Here is a 19,972-nt window from a genome sequence, read left to right as displayed (position 1 = left end):
TTTTTTTTAACAAACTATTGACATCATTATACAGAGTGAGTCAAAAGACCCAGGACACTTTAATAAGTAAAGGACGGAAGGAAAAATGAAAGATCTGAGGTCGCAAGCAAAGAATGGGGCAGGGGGGGGGGGGGGACCTTTTGAGGTAGGTCAGGAATGTGGCCGCCAACTTGGATCCAAGTCAAAATTTTCAAATGGAAAGCGGGTCATGCGGCATATCAAAATGCAAAATTGAGATTTTCTCAGGAATTCATTTCCGTAAAGACATTGGACATATCTGGTGTGGTACAAAATGTTGGTCACAGCAAATGTTCAATATGCCCACCCTCATGCTGAACACAAACTGCAGGCGACTGATCCAGTTGTGATGCACTTGTAAGAGAGTATCTGAAGTAATTGTGTGACAGGCCTCTACGATGCATTGCTCAAGATGATGCCAATCACGAATTTTCTTCGCATACACAATAAAAATTGAGTGGTGCAGGTCAGGTGATCTATGTGGCCACTTGACAGCACCTCGACGACCAATCCAATGCTGAGGAAGCTGAATATCTAGCCAGTCGCGAACAATTGTGCCGTAATGTGGTGGAGCCCCGTCAAGTTGAAAATATGACAGGAAACTGCCATCTTCAGTTGCAAGGGAGGGGAACACTATCTGCTGTAGCATGTCCAGGTAACGCTCAGCATTAAGGGTAGTGTCGATGAATATTGGTCCGATAATACGGGTGCCCCATATGCCACACCACACCATCACCTTATCGGACATGCCTTTGGATGTGTCGTTCCAGTGAGGGTTCTTGTCACTCCAATAGGCTACCTGTGGTTCTGCCGATTGACCTCACCATTCACACAGAAATTCGCCTCATCACTGAACACAATGCTGCATGCAAATGAGGGATTCCGTTGCATTTGGTCCAAAGCCCAGGTGCAGAACTCAATACGTCGATCAGGGTCATCTTCGGAGAGGTGCTGCAGCATCTGGGCCTTGTACGGATGCCATTTATTGATATGAAGAATCTGCACGATGGACCTCTGGCTAATACCACATTCTGCTGATAACCGCCTTGTGCTGCATTGCGGACTCTTGGCAAACGACGCCAAGACCGCTATTCTTGTTCCCCCATCGGTGGCAGTTTTTCGATGACCGCTCTGTGGCTTGTCGTTCACAGTTCTTTGAATTTTGCTATCAAGGATGCGACGGTACTGTGGGATATTGGTGGTCTCTCTGGATGCAGATTGTTGAACTCTGCAGCTATCACACGACAGCTGTGTCCCCCAGACATAAGGATCACCTCAATCCTCTCTGCTTTCGTCAGTGCCTTTGCCAGATACCTGCAAGTAAAGAAGAAGAAAACATCCTTTTTACCATTTGCTGTGACCAATGTTTTGTACCACACCAGATAGGTCCAATGTCTTTACGGAAATGAATTCCTCAGAAAATTTCAATGCATTTTGATATGCCGCATGACCCCCTTTCCATTTGAAAATTTTGACTAGGATCCAAGATGGCGGCCACATTCGTGACCTACCTCAAAAGGTTCGCCCCCAGCCCCGTTCTTTGCTTGGGTAATTCCATGTTAAATCAACCAAGAGAAAATAAATGTTGGAATTTGATCTCATGGATTTGACTAATTTTTGGTAGCCTATACATGTTTCTTATCATCTGAAATATAGAAAATATTTTTTTTATTATTTTTCATGTTGCCGGTTTTTGAGTTATTGAATTCTGAAAATTGACAAAATTGCCCCAAAACCGCTCACTGCTGAAACTTTAACTACAATTTGCAAGAGACCTGTTTCAACTACAGGCCTGGGCATGATCTCATTTTAAAGCTTTTGCAGAGTGCTTTCATTTGATATGCAACATGCTTGGTTTTTTGCAAAAAACAAATTTTGAAAGGTTTTTCAAAATTTTATTTTGCAATTTCCAAAAAACAAAATTTTCAAAAATTTTGCACATTTAGGTACACATCTACTGAAGGTTCAGTCAAAATCTCAAAGTGGTATCTCTTTGGTATTATGAAAAGTTAATTACTTTCAAGACCATGCGATGATTTAAGTTAACATATTTTACATACCTAACCACATTATAAATACAGAAGCATACATACCAAAGAACTGCTTAGTAATACAGAAAGTCTTTGATAAAATGTATGATGCTTGTGTCAACTCCTCTTGCTTCAGCTGGTATGTTCTACCAGTGGCTGTTACATTGTCCACTTTGCAAAGGACTGCGTATCTTGGGATTTTAAGAACGTCTGGTCGCCTTGGATAACTGAATGACTGTGCTGGACCAGGATGCAAGAAACACACCCACCTGCACTTCATGTTCTACATCATCTTTCGAAAGTACACATCCCACCCACCAATTGGCATCATGTGCACACTAGGGTGGATCGAAAAACCGTTTTTTTCTAAATCGGTCTGCGGCTAGTGCTTAAAGTTTGTGGTTGATGGTCCTTATAACCCATATAAAATTCCAACTTGATCGGATAATATCTTCAGGCTGCGCTTTTTAGTCAAAATTTTAAATTGTTATGAAAAAATGTCAAAAATTTGCAATTTTTCCTGATAGTTTCTCGATGTTTCTGGAGTGATTTAATGGCAAAAATTACATATATTGCTTGTATGTTGCTTAATATTAACGATTTAGTGTGTTTGAATCAGGGAAAATTGTTTCTTAGTTCGCCAAAATTCATCAAAAAAATGCCAAATATACAGAAATGTTACGGATGTTGGGTAGGCAATAACCCGCTATAATTACTCGACCCCACCGACTTAAATTTACCAAAAACGATAAGGTAATAGGAAAGGAAGTAAACTGCAGCTCTTAGTTCATCGACTAATCGACTATCCAACACTTACCATGAAAAGTGTGTGAACTAGAGTGCCTCCAAATGCTCTCTCAAAATATCTGAAATGTAGAAGGAATTTTTAGAAGACCAGAGAACAGACCAAAAAATGTACATTGGAAAAGAAGACATCCCGACAACGAAAAGAAATCTGAAAAAAATAAATAGGAAAGAAACAGAGCAGCTTAGCTTGGAAAAACGTATAGAAGACCGTTCGTCGTCAAAAGTGCGGCAAGTGGACGAAGCTGAAAATGTCGAAGACAAGGAAGACTTACCTGGCGATGATGAAGATGGAGAATTAATTCCGCAAAAGAAGAAGTTTAACTCAGGAAAAAGTAGTCAGACCAGGGTCAATCCGAGTTCGTTTTCGCGTGCATGTGAGAGGGGAGGTGTGTCAGACAGACTAGCTGCACATTTGGCGCCAAGTCTTCTGAGTGATATATATAAAACACTACCTCAAAAGAAGAAATTTAACATTGTTATAGACAGAAACAATTTCAGGCGACAGCGCTCACGAACGCTACAAACACTACAAGAACAACATGTCCCCAGAACAAGAAAATTTTGTCGTTGTACTTCGATGGAAGGAAATATTCTACTTTGGTGAAGGAGACATGTGAAGAGACTGGAAAAACGTACCAACGGACTTGTCAAGAAGAGCACATTTCTCTCATCGAGGAACCTGGTTCCTTCTACCTTACCCATGTTACGCCCAAAACAGCCGACGCAGAAGGAGCAACTGCCGCTATTTGGAACTTTCTCTGCGAAGAAGGCATAGATTTGACGGAATTGTCGTGCATAGGATCCGACGGAGAGAGGAAGAACACGGGGAAGCACACCGGCATCTTTCGGCGTTTAGGAGAATATATCCAGCGTCCTCTCCAATGGATTGTGTGTCAATTGCATTCTAATGAACTGCCCCTAAGACACATTTTTGAGAAAATTGACGGCAAGACATCCGGCCCGAAGGGATTTCATGGCGACGTAGGAAAGAGCTTGTCTACCTGCCAAGACCGGCCCATCGTCCAGTTTGAAAAAATTGAAGCACTTCTTCCTGATATTGACGTTGATGTTCTCAGCAAAGACCAGGCTTACCTCTACAAAATGTGCCAGGCTGCAAACAGTGGAGTGTGTCCAAATGATCTTGCGATGTGTCTTCCTGGGCCCATTCACCATGCTCGATGGCTGACTCTTGCAGGGTGCATCCTTCGACTGTATGTAGCAACGTCAAATCCATCACCTGCTCTTAAGACATTGACAGAATTTGTCGTTAAAGTTTACGCTCCCATGTGGTTTTACATCAAATGCAATGGAACTATCAAGGACACGTCAAAAAACCTGTGGCTAACATTACAGAAAATGGAGTACTTACCAAACGATTTAAAGACTTTACTCTATGAACGTCTTCAAAATCTTGCTTTCTGGGGCATTCAGAAAACATACTTGTTGGTATGTTGGCAGACAGTCGCCAAAATGTGTGTCAAAACACGGCGAAGAAGATCGGAAGCAAAAAAAAGCCAACCAAACAACACCATTAGAAAATTTGCACCCCCAGTGATTAACTTTAATGCCAAAGATTACACAGATTTAGTGCACTGGGAAAAAGAAGAAATAACATCGCCTCCAGTAGCATACTTACTTACCAATGAAGACTTTGAAGAGATCACAGCAGGAATAGACGATTCCCTAGGAAAACTGCAGACTTTTTTTTGACCTGCCGTGCCATAGCTAGGCTGTGGAACGGTGCGTCAAAGATGTAACTGCTGCATCAATTGCTGTATGTGGTTATGACTCCTGAGATGGCTATATCAGAGCTCGATTGGAGGACAGGAAAATATTACCAAAGTTTTATACCAAAGCAGACTTTAAAACCTAAATAGGCCAGTCTACCTGGGTGGGTGGGCGGGCGGCACTCGATTGCAGCCACCTACACGTGGTGAGTGTTGGATAGTCGATTAGTCGATGAACTAAGAGCTGCAGTTTACTTCCTTTCCTATTACCTTATCGTTTTTGGTAAATTTAAGTCGGTAGGGTCGAGTAATTATAGCGGGTTATTGCCTACCCAACATCCGTAACATTTCTGTATATTTGGCATTTTTTGACGAATTTTGGCGAACTAAGAAACAATTTTCCCTGATTCAAACACACTAAATCGTTAATATTAAGCAACATACAAGCAATATATGTAATTTTTGCCATTAAATCACTCCAGAAACATCGAGAAACCATCAGGAAAAATTGCAAATTTTTGACATTTTTTCATAAAAATTTAAAATTTTGACTAAAAAGCGCAGCCTGAAGATATTATCCGATCAAGTTGGAATTTTATATGGGTTATAAGGACCACCAACCACACACTTTAAGCACTAGCCGCACACCGATTTCGAAAAAAAACGGTTTTTCGATCCACCCTAATGCACACACAACAAAACCTGTGATGTGTTCAAAGGGTACATTTTCAACATCTGCATTAACTTTAGCACAATGTACCAAATTTTCTTCAGATGCAGAAAACACTTTAGTCTCCACTTTTTCTGTGCTTACTGGTATGAATACATGAAACCTCTTGAGTCCCTGTTACAGCTACAGCTACAGCTTCACCAAACTGTGTGTAAAAGTCTCTCTTCTTCCAAATATTCGTCATTTGTCACATGAGAGAAAGTTATTGGTGGAATGTTCTCCTTTCCCCACTCAAATAGCTGGAGTGGTGTCATGATTTGGTTTGAAAGAGGATTCTGGAGACTAGCTTTGGCTGCCAGCTTCTAATGTCCCTCCAACATCACACACTACCTTACCATGTGCTGTTGCATAAAAATGCTACTGAGCCACAATGCCATCGAAATCTCTATGATGGTTGCACAAATTTGCGCTGCTGAACCATCAGAGAAGTAATATACTTTCTGTAAGTTTGGCAGACAATCAAGTTTCAAGAAATCTAAAAGCTTTCTTTGGAAAACATGGACAAGAACTGTGTTGTGAATCAAGGAGTCTGAAATGAAGACATAACTCTTATGTTTTAGAATATCTTCATTGTCCTTAAAATATAATACAAATGGATGAAGAGTTGCCATTGAGTTGTTCCAGTGGAATCCTTGTACTTTATCCTGCAAAATAAATAAGTAATTCTCAGCAAAATCACATGTCACCACCGCTTCATCATGCACTAGAGAACTTTTCCTTTCAGAAAAATATACCGATTGCTGTTTGGCTATAAAATCGTGTCTCTTGAGGTTGATCAACTGATTTGAAAAATGTTGAACAAATTCGTCTAGGATTTAGTAATTGTCTCAAAAGAACAGCGATCCACTGATATCCACTGCTTGTAGCTTATGTTTTCAATCATCTCTCCCTCAAGGCTTGTTAGCAAGGCTTCCTTGAAATCAATTATGCTGGGACACTCACTCATCTAGAAAACACTTCTGTTGTGGTACCCTATACATTATTTTTGAAAGACAACCTTGGTATGTTTTTAATAGATTTTCATAACCTGGGAGAGTTATTTTATTTAAGTGACCTCCAGCTATCATTAGTATAACATTTTGATGAGTGGTACAAACATACAGTGTGGATACCACTGGCTCCTGCTATTATGCAACTCTTTGGTTTTAATTCTACAAATTTTTTAAACCCATCTTAAGTAGATCAAAAACAATTTGACGTAGAGAGCTCAAATTAATGTCATTCTCTTCAGCTTTTAATGAGCTTTAATTTGAACATGACTGTTGTGGCGTGAATATTGCTTCTGTATTTATAATGTGGTTAGCTATGCAAAATATGTTAACTTCAATCATTGCATGGTCTTGAAAGGAATTCACTTTTCATATGATACCAGAGCGATACCACCTTGAAATTTTGACTGAACCTTCAGTAGATGTGTACCAATATGTGTAAAATTTTTGAAAATTTAGTTTTTTTGGAAATTGTAACATAAAATTTTGAAAAACCTTCAAAGTTTGTTTTTCACAAAAAACCAAGCATGTTTTATATCAAATGAAAGCCCTCTTCATAAGCTTTAAAATGAGACCATGCCGAGGTCTGTAGTTGAAAGCAGGTCTCTTGCAAATTGTATTTAAAGTTTCAGCGGTGAGCGATTTTTGGGCAATTTTGTCAACTTTCAAAATTCAATAACTCAAGAACCGGCAACATGAAAAATCAAAAAATACATTTTTTTATATTTCAGATGAAAAGAAACATATATACCAAAATTTATCCAAATCCATGACATCAAAATTTTATGCACTGCTACGCCCCTTGGGGATGCATATAAAAATGTTATTTACCACGGCTACAGATATCTTAATCTCAGGGGGATAGGTTCTTTGTTCGAGAATTCCAAATAAAAAAGCATTTTATAGCCAAGAGGATATAGTTAAATGCGGATCTATATTCTGAGAACTATACAAAATACAGAGAAAATATATATATATGGATAATCGAAAAGGCTTCTTCTCCATTGACTATCAACAAGGCTTCTTCTTCTTTTAATATGGAAAAGGCTTCTTCTTTTATTATCACAAAGGCTTCTTCTTCTTTTAATATGAAAAAGGCTTCTTCCTTTTTTAATATGGAAAAGCCTTCTTCTTCTTTTCTTTTAATTTATTATCTTTCTTTTTTAAAGCGTAATCTTATTTATACTCTTGCTTTCCCCGCTTCTTTGGCAAACAATACAAGCCATACTTGTAGAAAGAGTAGGGTCGACTAAACTGACAATAGCGCCACCTCCTATTTAACGACCAAAGGGAAATAACCAGGATCGCTAATAACAAGCGCTGCCAATGGCCCAGTGCGACTAAAAAGGAGCGCAACCGTAAAGTGCTTCGGGGCGTCTAATTTGACAACAGCGCCACCGGGGACAAAACCAAAATACTGACGATGTTCTCCTCGTCAAAAAAATAAAAAGAGATAGATTTCTGAATTTGTTCGCTTACTTAATAACTTTCCTAAACGTTTCATATGCGGCCATATCCTTAATTATTGTAATTTACTATATACAACATTCTATTTATTTCTTTTATAGTATTTGAACTCTTCTTTTATATATTTCTCAATTTACTATAATATATATAATCCCTCTTCTCCGCTCTAAGTTTTTTATAATTTCCTTTGCTCCTCTTTATATAGCGTGCTGCCATCTCTCGTTGATTCCGAGAAACCATTCCTCCTTGTAACTCTCATTGTGTCATCGGAACTGGCACGTGACACAAATTCCCCTCCTTGAGGATGAAAAATTTCTCTATTGGAAGAAATCTTTTGGAAATAGATAAATTTTTCCACTTTCACTACATCTCCTTGGACTCTTCTCATTGACTCGCATTTCTACTGCTTATATTCCCTCTCACTTTCTCTGTGCAATTATATCTCCTGGCATGTAGCATTTTTCCTCTTCTCTCTATTTCTCTCTTCTTTGTACTTTCTTTTCTATTCTTCTCAAGATCTTTCTTCCTCCTCTTCCAACTTTCTTCTAATAAAGAAATTACTTTCATTTCTCTCTTCTTCCAATCTGGTTTCTGCGAAGACTTCTTATGTTCTACATCTTCATCAAATGCATGCTCTCCTTGTCTTTTCCGTCTCATCTTCTTCCTTCTCTTTGGCGAAGTAGCATCAAAATCCATTCGATCTATGTCGACCCTTTTTAGCATATTCTTAACTTTCTTCAGGTTCCTTTCTATTTTTAATTTCTTTCTCTTCTTCTTCTTCCATGTCTTTAAGTGGATATATCTAAATTTCATTTTACTTTTCTTCTTTCTTTGTTTACATCTTCGGTTAGGCGTATGCTTCTTTTCTTCCTCCATCAGAGACTCGTCACCGGAACTTTCTTCTTTCAAATTTTTCATCCCTTTCTATTCCTCTTTCATCTTCTTTTATTTTCTTATCTTCCTCTTCTTTGACCTCTTTAAGTTCCTGAGTGGTTTCTTCTCTTAACTTTATAGCTACTGCTTCTATCTTGCCGTCATGCTCGTCATTGGAACTTTCCTCTTTCATCTTCCAACTTCTATCTTCTATAAGGACCTTCGCTTCTTCTATCTTGTCTCCGTTTTCTGCTATTCTGGAAACATCTACTTCTGTCTTGCTGTCATTTTCTTCTTTTCTTGAAACGGCTAATTCTATCTGAGAATCGCTTTCCCCCATTTTCCTTTCCAGACTTTCATTTCTTCGTTCATTTTCTTCTCTAATCTCTGAAACCTCCTCTTCTATTCTTTTGTTTGTATTTAAACTTATACTTTCGATTAACAACTTTGTTTCTTCTATCTTTCTTTCCAACGACTTTCTATTTCCTTCACACGTTTCATTCAGTCTCAAGAACATCTCATGGGTTTCGGACCTCGATGCTTCCAATTTCCTGCTGTTTTCCTCGAGCCTTTCTTCCATCTTTGTATTATTTTCTTCTAACTTTTCTTCGAGCTTTCTTTCTAATCTTCTGCTATTTTCTTCCATCTGTGTTTTTAATTCTCTATTATTCTCTTTTGCTTCTCTGCTATTCTCTTCTATCTGCATCGATAACTTCTGGAACATTTCTATCATGTTCACCTCTTCTGTCTTCTTTGGTTTTCCTTTCATTATAGTTTCTCTGTTCTCGCCTTCAATTTTATTTTCTTCCTCCATTTTGGCTTTCTCTCTCTTCGCTTTCTTATTCACAATTCTGCTAGCCGCAACGTTGGTCGCCACTAATGCTACGCCCCTTGGGGGTGCATATTAAAATGTTATTTACCATGGCTACAGATATCTTAATCTCAGGGGGATAGGTTCTTTGTTCGAGAATTCCAAATAAAAAAGCATTTTATAGCCAAGAGGATATAGTTAAATGCGGATCTATATTCTGAGAACTATGCAAAATACAGAGAAAATATATATATATATATGGATAATCGAAAAGGCTTCTTCTCCTTTGACTATCAACAAGGCTTCTTCTTCTTTTAACATGGAAAAGGCTTCTTCTTCTTTTATTATCAAAAAGGCTTCTTCTTTTAATATGAAAAAGGCTTCTTCTTCTTTTATTATCAAAAAGGCTTCTTCTTCTTTTAATATGAAAAAGGCTTCTTCTTCCTTTTTTAATATGGAAAAGGCTTCTTCTTTTCTTCTTTTAATTTATTATCTTTCTTTTTTAAAGCGTAATCTTATTTATGTGCTCGGTTTCCCCGCTTCTTTGGCAAACAATACAAGCCATACTTGTAGAAAGAGTAGGGTCGACTAAACTGACAATAGCGCCACCTCCTATTTAACGACCAAAGGGGAATAACCAGGATCGCTAATAACAAGCGCTGCCAATGGCCCAGTGCGACTAAAAAGGAGCGCAACCGTAAAGTGCTTCGGGGCGTCTAATTTGACAACAGCGCCACCGGGGACAAAACCAAAATACTGACGATGTTCTCCTCGTCAAAAAAATAAAAAGAGATAGATTTCTGAATTTGTTCGCTTACTTAATAACTTTCCTAAACGTTTCATATGCGGCCATATCCTTAATTATTGTAATTTACTATATACAACATTCTATTTATTTCTTTTATAGTATTTGAACTCTTCTTTTATATATTTCTCAATTTACTATAATATATATAATCCCTCTTCTCCGCTCTAAGTTTTTTATAATTTCCTTTGCTCCTCTTTATATAGCGTGCTGCCATCTCTCGTTGATTCCGAGAAACCATTCCTCCTTGTAACTCTCATTGTGTCATCGGAACTGGAACGTGACAGCACTGGTTTATTTGAAATGGAATTACCTGCTTGCGACCTCAGATCGTTCATATTCCTTCCTTTTTCTGCTTATTAGGTTGTCCTGGAACTTTTGACTCACCCAGTATATTAACTTCTGCACTCTTTTTACAGAATCGTATGTTCCTTAACTGTTCTCATCCACAAAATACACTTATTTCCTTATTATTGTACATTTTGAGTAGAGTGGGATTTTTAGTTTTTTCTTAGTATTTGCACTGTTTCTTTCCTCTCCAGTATGTGTGTATATACACATAAAATTTTCGAAATGAAATATGCTCCCAGTGTTAAAACAACTTTGAGACCCAGTACACATCAGTTGTCTTCAACTTGTTTATACTGTACACTATTTGCAGGTTTGCTAGTGAAAATTGTGTACTAGGCTGGAGATGTTCCTAGAATAATCTGACTCCACTTGCTGTAATTTGAAGTTACAAGAAAGATAAGCTGATACAGCTAAAAATGGATGCTTTTTTAAAAATTTCTGCACTTTCTTTTCTCTTTTTAACTTGTCTAGACATTGTGTTGAATCTACAAATCCTTTATTTTCACTACAATGCACACACACACATGGTAATTTGTTGATTTATTTTCAGGGAAAGGGAAATTATGTGTTACAGAAGTCTGTGTGCCATACCTGTAAAGTGAAGTTGGATGAATTTCAAATGAACGTGCTATGCCTCATGAAAGGATGAATCTTTACTTGAGGAAAACGCATTTGGTGATAGTTCTGAATTAGAAACCAAATTTGAATACTTGGTGCACATATACACACATGTAATATTTGCTATCAGTAACATAACATTATTTGAAATATTTATATTTTGACTACTTGTGTGTTCATCAAAAATTCTATTGTTAAGCAGGAACCCCCTTTTCAGAATGTACCCAGAAATGCAAGTTCAGAGGTTGACAGATCGAAAGCGTATGCAACGCCAAGGGCTCTTTGACGTCACTTGGGGTTATAGCTCAGGGTGGTTCATGGATACTCAATAATACATTTTCTAATGTTTATTATCTCTCTAATTCACACAAGGTTCCATGGGTTCGCATATACAAGACCAGTAATGCATATATAGCATAATGTCCAACCTCTAAGGTACTATGTTCTAAGATACTAACTCCTAAGAGCTAAGTTCTAAGTTCTAATCCTCTAAATAACTGATTGGCAGAAGCGACACCATCAGCGCCAGGCAGCAATTCCCCTAGTACAGGATGCTGTTTCCTAAAAGGGAGGTGTTCAATTATAACACCATTAAGCCTTGTTTCCATATGAAAAACTCAATATGCTGACCAAGGCAGAAATTTATTTTGTTATAAAACATAAACTAAACATAACGTTTCAAACCTTCTAGCAAGGTCTTCTTCAGACTCTGCACCAAGTACAAATGTAACAAGGTACAAAACAGGACGATATATATACACAAAAATTACTCCCCTCCAGACTATTAGAAAGTGGTTTTCCTGGAACATTCTAAAGTAAGAATCACGAACCTTCCGACCTTCTGTAAACAACCGTCTCACTTCGAGTAACGTATCACTCCGCGCCAGCTGTTCGTGAATGGTGCGGCCATCATATGCTGCTCACTCGCAATCTTTAGTTTTACGTAACATCGAGAAACGTATTCTTATTTTAACTGATAATATACACATTGAAGTATAGTAAATTTTCTACAAGTTATTAAATATGTGTTCTTGTTCAAGAATGAACATACTTTTCTACGCCGAAAGTTCAATTTATCTGACACTGGGTTAACAGATTCCCCTTCCCCCCTCCTCTCTCAGTATGACAGCGCCAAAGTTATACAAGAGAGAGAGAGAGAGAAAGATTCGTTTCAGTAATTCAAGCCTTTTGGTTATACAGTAGAGCGTCGATTATCCGAAGTAATTGGGGGACATGGGTGTTCGGAAAACTGGTTTGTTCGGATAATCGAACTGTACATGTTTATTTGCCAAAAAGAAGTACTGTACAGTAAATTTATTCATAAAAACAGGCATCTCTTTAAGTATTACAAAGTAACGTACAAAGGCAACTTTAGTAGGAATATATAGTATTTGGTACAGTTTATTAAACAAAAATATGTACATATTACATACGCATTTTGCATGAACAATACATACACCGACAGAAGTGTGCTGATTGTTGAAACACAGCGACTGGCGGCTTGGCCGGTCAGCAGCGCCTTATGAAGGCCCCATTAGAAGCAATGTTCCGCCAGCGGTGGCTCAGTGCGGCGACTACTGTGGGAAACTTGGTTTGGGAGTGAGGGGGATGATGGACGGTAGGGTGGGAGAGTAACAGGTGCGAGCGAGTACACAGTTCGGTTAAGCAGTCGTTCGGTTGACCGACGTTCGGATAATCGACGCTCTACTGTATTTCCACCAAATTATTGCCCAACATTGTTGACATGTGAAGTATTGTTTTCTCCTTTGTGCAACAAATATACCACCAGTTTTAGCAGAAGCTAAACAAAGATAAGCTGGGGAATAAAAGGAGATTGTTTATCTTTCTCTCGGTTTCTCGTCACTAGAAAACAAGAAGACGATAATAAGCACATTATTTATGCACGTCTCATGCAAGTAATGTATTTTCTTACCTTGATTCATTACTTCGTTTTTGAACTTGAGGCATTTCGGCGCTAGACATCATCCTGTCAGAGTACGGTCTGTCAAATTTGCTTGCCAAAAAGGAACTCAACGTGGCACAAGAGGCGATTTAACATCGACGGCTAAAATTGGGGAGATCATCATCAATCATCACTATCAACATCTTCTCCACAGTGGACAGGACGGCTCTTTGATTGAAAGAATACGAAAGCACCTCGCATTGTATTGCATCTATCTCAAAATCGGTGTACTTGTTTATACGAGCAACAACGTGTTTTTTTCGCGGGACTCACAACTTGACCGGTTGTTTTCCTTTCTTTCACCACAACGAAAAAACAAAGATGCAGACAAAAAATTACACTTGGACACCAACTTCACTGCTTGCTCAGGATAGCACCGACACAACGTCACATAAACGTTAAGAACAACCTGCTTCTTGCCACTTTTCAAACGGCTGTATTTCCGAAAGACTCTGAAAACACGGAAGACCTTCCTGCACGCATGGAAATCGCCATGTTCGAAACTGGCGCTATTTTCTTGCTGTTCACGTGATCGATTGTAATTTATACATTAATCACGTATTATTATTATAAACAGAAACCTTTAATGAAAATATATTTTAAAATGTATAATCCAATGTAATTTACACGTTTTTCTTCCATTAGCGTACTTTCATAGAACGGACTACATGATGCGGAAGAAATCCGTTATTAGGCTGTTGCCAACCACAATACTTCTCACTAAGTCAAGTACAGAAACGGAAGTGGTATGTCGATTGTCGGCATATGATAGTATGATTTCACATTGTCAGTGACGATCCTCCGGGGATGGGGAAGGGAGTGGGAGGCAGGAGTCGATCTATAATCCAGAGGTGTTCACCATCCGGATGGTGACATCCTCACACTCCGGAATACTCTTGCGGGTGAAGGAGGGCAGGCCATAGGGTGAGGGAAGTTGATTTAAAATGAACACCTCTCAACAAGAGAGAAGAAAAATGTGACAATATTTAAAAATTCACCCCCAAAAATGCATTTTATTTTATATGTAGAGTACAATAAAATGTGACTGCCTCGAAATATTTCTGTATTCTACAGTCTTCTTTCCCCACTTTTATGCTTCTCTAAGTTGGCGTTTTAGTTTCCCTTGGTGTCTTTGCTGCATAATTATTAATTTAGTCAATCAAATCATATGTATTAGCTTACTTTCATTATCTATAATAATAAATCATAACACTTTCCAACATCATATAAATTTAATGAAGAAACCCCGGTTTCAAAACGTAATTTATCTCATGTGTCACATTCTTCTAGCAATGTTTTTTTTGTAAAATATGAGAGAAAATTAATCCTTTGGTACGGAACCGTCTTACTTCTGGGAGATAAGATGTACATTTTGTATTTTATTTTTTTAATTTAGCGTTGCTTTTCTTCCACTTTTGGCTAATCCCGACGATGAGAATGAGTGATCGTCAGATGAAATTGATGAAGGGACACTCACAAATAACACCCATGCTGGGATTCGAGCCAGGGAACTTCGGCGATGAGTCTGAAAGTCGACCACCAGGCAAGATGTACATTTTTTAAACTTTTTTTTTTAACATACATTCAATAACTTTCAACAGGTCATCACTCAGTGATACACTGCTTATTCCGCATCTGTTGACAAATAGAATGTTTTTACACCTTGTAGGCTATGTGGATTATTTCTTTTTCATAAGTTTGCAACACTGTTAGGGTACACGTGCTTTTGTTTACAGATGGTCTTAAGTTCTATGATTCTCACTTTAGCAGGCCATTCTATCAGGTGAGACAGGCCGGCTCGGTAGCTCAGTGGTTAGAGCAATGGCATGGTGTGCCAGAGACCCGGGTTCAAGTCCTGGACGAGCCTGCATTTTTCACTGAAAATTTCTACGTTATAATTACTTGTTTCACCAAATTTTGCTATTTTCATAATTTTCTCTTGCATTTCAGGTGTTCCTCCCACCACTCAGTAGATAAGGTAGTAAAATTTTACAATAAATTCTCACAGGAAGTGAGGCTATTTCCAAAGTTTGCAGTGCAAGACGAACTCACGTGGCAAAACATATGGCATCTCCAAGAGATGTGATTGAGGGCAAGAATGACTTTGAGGGTGGTAATAATAGTGGTGATGTCTTTAATACAACTTTGAAGGTTGAAAGTGAACTTTTAACTGATGGTAGTCCCAACAACTATTCAATGGACGAGAACATTATGAGTGAACATTATGAATCTGCATTAAGTGGGTATGATAACATGTGCCACATTCCAGAGGATAATGGCAGTGCCCCTTTGGATGAAACAAAATTTATCCAAGATCATGGCTTAATGGGGCACAATGATGGTATTTACCTTTCACATTATGTAAATGCAAAAAATGAAATCGATAGTGAGCAGGATGCAACAGAACTCCAAGATCATACAATACCAGAAAACTGTGAGTCAAGGTATGATACATTTTGCTATTTGTTGTTTTCATGAAATTTACAGTAACTTTCTTCCATACTAGTTTAACCCTTAGCAGATAAAGCCTCGCATGCATTTCAAACTTGATGGAAATTAATAAAAATTAGCTCGAGTACTAATTGTCGAATAGAGATGCAATCATTTTTTTCCCGGAATGACATGGCTTTTAGCAAAGGTGAAATTTATACAGTGTCCTCCACGAAGAAAATCAAAATTTAACAAAGAAAGTGGTACATATTTGGCAGTGTAGCCAGGTTCTAGTGTCAGCTATATCAATGCCGGATGGACCAAATTGGAAGGGAAGCTCAATAAAAGATCACTCTTTGGAGATATGTAATGCCCGTCCCCTATTAAAAACTTAACAAACAATACCCAACAGTTTACAAAGTCATAATTTGGAAGATATTTAAAAAAATGGCCTATTCCACTGGACCCCTATTTGTCAACATTGTGAACATTTTGTTTTGTCCTCATTATTAAACAAAGGAAAAAAGAAAGAAAGGACTTTTTCAGACTCTGCTTCTTAATAATAGTAAGAATAGATGTATTGTAATTTGAGGATGTCATACCTTGTCATGTATACAAATGAACAAAACAAAGAACTGGGATATCATGCCTGTTTTTATTAACTTTTCTTCTCCTCCTTTATCACTCATAATTGGGAGGCACAATGTATGATTCTTACATTCCCTAAAAGCCCTGTCTTTAAGAAAGAAAACAAAACTGATGTCGTCTCTCTGCGACTATTAGTTCTCGAGCTACATTTTTTTTTTTTACTTCGCAGCAAGTTGAAGAGCTCACACTTCAAAAGGTCCCATCCTCGGAGGGTTTACCCTCATGCGAGGCTCTGAACGCAAAGGGTTAAAAAACGCTTTTTGCCTAATGTTGCAACAACCATGGTAAACTTTGACTTACCTTGTATCTAGGAAATTAAAGACGCAGCATGAAACATTAAAAGTAGCTGTTCCAAACTCTTGATCCTTTCTCAGGGATGGAAACACACAGGTTCGAAATGGATGGAAACATCTTCTTTGTATTTCACTGCTATGCGACTGTAACCTATTGTGTGCAGGTTGTTTATGGTGAAATCTCAACCTACTTTTAGTTGTTTTTGTGGTGTGCCAAGTATTGTAAAGGTTTTCATGACCGTAGCTATCTAGATTATTCATGTTAGGGGGAATAAAAGTGTGGTTTATAATAAGAAGATTGTAAGTTATTTCTGTGAAACTTACTTGTAAACAAAGTGTAAAACAAAATGGATTGCCTTCCCTTACCACCAGACAACGTCCAACCGCCTGGCCAAGACCCTGAAACAGTATGACATCAAACTCGCATACAAACCAGTGAACAAAATAGCCAGTGTCCTAAGGAAGCACAAGAGATATTTCCTTGGTTTTTATGATGCCCAATGTGAGTGCAACTTGCATTACATTGGCAAATCCATAAACTAATGTATACAACAGCACTTAACAGATGAAAGAAAAAACAACGCCAAAAAAAAAAAAAACACCAGACTAGCAAAGCACCTCACTCTGATTGACAAAAATAAAATAGACTCACACAATTATCCACTTTCCAAACAATCTGAATATTGACAGTAGTCAGGCACATCGTATTTGGCTCGCACTATTGCAACAACTTGGGGTGTGTGCGGGATCCCGAAAAGTTGGGACTGGAATCGGGAAAAAAAATTCACATCCCAATACAGACTTCGGGAAATGAATTCCCAACTTTTCGGGATCCCGAGCAGTCGGGAAATACCGAATGGTCATTTTAAAAAGTCGTTAATTCTTGACGTTTTCTGCATTGTAAATGTCTGGAACTTATTGAAAAATTGTTAGTTTTTGTACCAGAAATGCAAAAACAATCACTTAAGGTGAAAATGACGTGTAGAATTAGAGATTTCCAGGGCTTCGGGAAATTTTGAACATTTCCAAGTCGGGAAATTGCGAATTTTTCCTGCCCCGAGTGTCGGGATTGAAAAAATTTCCCATCTCGATCCCTTCCCCACCCAAAAAATTCTGTCCCGCACACCCCTAGCAACAACTCAAACCTATCACACGCAGCAGATGAACTGGGTACACCAGTGCTCCTACTGGTAAACGAGGAAACAACAGGAACCGGAAGCCAATCCAACAGTGAAGCATCGAGTTCCCAAGTGGATGGTGGCATATGCCACGAAAAATTAATAGAACGTTTACAAGTAAATTTCGCGGAAATAATTTAGTAACTCACTTATGTCTTCTTATTTAGATAAGTTCTGTGGTAGAGCTCTTCGTACCCCTTCCTTAACTTAATCCTATATAAATAAGTAAATAACACTTCACCTAAACACACTGTTCATGCTGGGTCTGTTGTATTTTACCATGTGTTATTGTGGTTAGAATGCAATTCTTAAATATTGAATTTTTAAATTGTTAGTCTGTCCATAGTACATAAAAAAACAGTAGCTTTGAGTCATATATCTTTGAGCAACTAAATGTAATAAAGTTAGTTTTGGATGAATAAGCAATTTAGATATTTTAAAAGCAACAGTGAATTTTAATTGTGTTTACCATTGAACATAAACAAATAATTGCAGGAAAGTGCCATTTTTCACATGTCTTGTTTGTTTTGTAACTGTATGCACAACAATGGATAAAGGGCTCCTATTATGTAAGAGAGTTGGAAACACTTGATTACTCCTGTTTTTTTTATGTAATACAGGGTGCCTCAAAAGTCAGTTTACCCATACACAAATTCAAGTTCATACACAAAAGTCAAGTATACATACAAAATACAAGTAGATACGCAAAATTCCAGTGTCGGTGGTTTTGTTCAAAGTGTCCTCCCTTGTTTGCAATACATTGTGTGCAACGATCAACAACAGAATTGCATTAACTCCATAGTTTATGGAAGAAGTTGATGTCTCCCTTGGTCTGTGCGAGTGTGTACATGCACTTGTTTCTTTTTAAGTTAGATATGTATTTAACAATTTAAGGTATTACTAACTAAGGTATCACTAAATCTTTGTCAAAGAGAAACGAGAAAATAAATATGAAACGAAAATGTTTTACATTTTGCATATGTGAGTGTATTATTTTTATATTCTCTTGGAAGTATCTGTTTACGTCCTATTCTGCAGTTTTTGAAGGACAAAACTAGTTGAAGCCATGTTTATGGTAGTACATCTCAGGTGGAAGTAACGAGCAAATAAGGTCAGAGAATGTGCAATATTTTAGCTTGTATTTTTTAAGCAAAGAATGGTACACAAATGTATTCTACATATGCTTATGTCATAGTAACCAGCGATTGATCTCCTGAACCTTGACCTTGATGCTATGTAAATGGTGTAAACATAATGGTCTTGTAATTATCCCGGTAAGTGCTGCTTTACATTAATTGGTTCTAGCACTGCCTTAAATAAAATTCAAATAAATGAGTTATCAATTAATATTAATGATGTGAGGGTCCCACACTTTACAACCGTTAAGAACTAGGTGTGATATTTAATGAGAAACTTGACTGGCAAAACCACGTAATGTCTCAAGAGTTCAAAAGCTTATGGCATACTTAGGTTACTCTATAAATCATCGCACTTACTCTCGACTGATGTTAAATTGAGTCTTATGCAAGCTCTCGTTCTTCCCATTTTCGATTACTGTGACGTTGTTTACGGTGTTAATTTAACAAAAACAAATGCTAAAATTGTACAAAAAGTACAGAATTTCTGCATACGTTTTGCATTTAGCTTGAAACAAAGGAACCACATAATGCCTTATTTGGTTATGACCTTCATTGGCTGAATATGACAAGATGCAGAAAACTACATCTGGCCTGCACAATATTCAAAATTCTGCAAACAAAAACACCGACATACTTATATGACAGACTCTCATTTAGACACGACATACACAACTACGCGACTCGACACACTATGAAACTTCATCTGGATAGATTTTCGAAATCCATATTCCTGTCATCCTTCAAAGCTGCTTCTGCATATTGTTGGAATGTGTTGCCACCAGATGCCACCTCATATGCAACATACAACAGCTTTGAAAGGGCAGCAACAAAAGTACTTCTAGATGAGCAGGGACAGAGCCTCAGTACACATGACTAGATTCAGCATGCTTACGTTGAAATCAAAACAAACAAAAAAAAAAAAAAAAAAGAAATGAACAGATTTGAGGACTTTAAAATTGAGTTGGATAGTCAACAGGATAAACCAGAAATTGAAGATCATACAACACTGGTTAACTATGTGGAAAGGTATAATACGCTTTGCTTTTTCTTTGATGAAATTTCAGAAGAATGAAACATGGTCATACTTGACCACTT

At 37.8% G+C, this 19,972-nt stretch overlaps 2 protein-coding genes and 1 non-coding gene across 9 annotated transcripts in view; 2 read left to right on the top strand and 1 right to left on the bottom strand.

Moving 5' to 3' along the window:
* Positions 1-19,972, bottom strand: part of LOC145989985 (uncharacterized) — a 180,355-nt gene that overhangs the window by 79,400 nt on the left and 80,983 nt on the right. The gene's annotated exons all lie outside the window — the stretch shown is intronic.
* Positions 1-19,972, top strand: part of LOC145989983 (uncharacterized) — a 65,239-nt gene that overhangs the window by 2,410 nt on the left and 42,857 nt on the right. For 3 of the 4 annotated variants that reach the window (XM_083125542.1, XM_083125541.1, XM_083125544.1), the window contains exon 2: positions 15,140-15,633. In XM_083125542.1, the coding sequence (XP_082981668.1) occupies positions 15,254-15,633 (380 nt within the window). In that variant the 5' untranslated portion in view covers positions 15,140-15,253. Of the gene's footprint in view, positions 1-15,139; positions 15,634-19,972 lie in introns of those variants that run through there. The other variant, XM_083125543.1, reaches the window with a different exon arrangement.
* Positions 14,985-15,056, top strand: TRNAT-GGU (transfer RNA threonine (anticodon GGU)). Its single transcript has one exon. It is a non-coding gene; the product is annotated as a tRNA-Thr (tRNA).

The sequence above is a fragment of the Lepisma saccharinum genome, chromosome 7 (assembly GCF_977018435.1).
Source record: "Lepisma saccharinum chromosome 7, izLepSacc3.1, whole genome shotgun sequence".
Classification (NCBI taxonomy): Eukaryota; Metazoa; Arthropoda; class Insecta; order Zygentoma; family Lepismatidae; genus Lepisma; species Lepisma saccharinum.
This window is presented reverse-complemented; position numbering and strand designations above follow the sequence as displayed.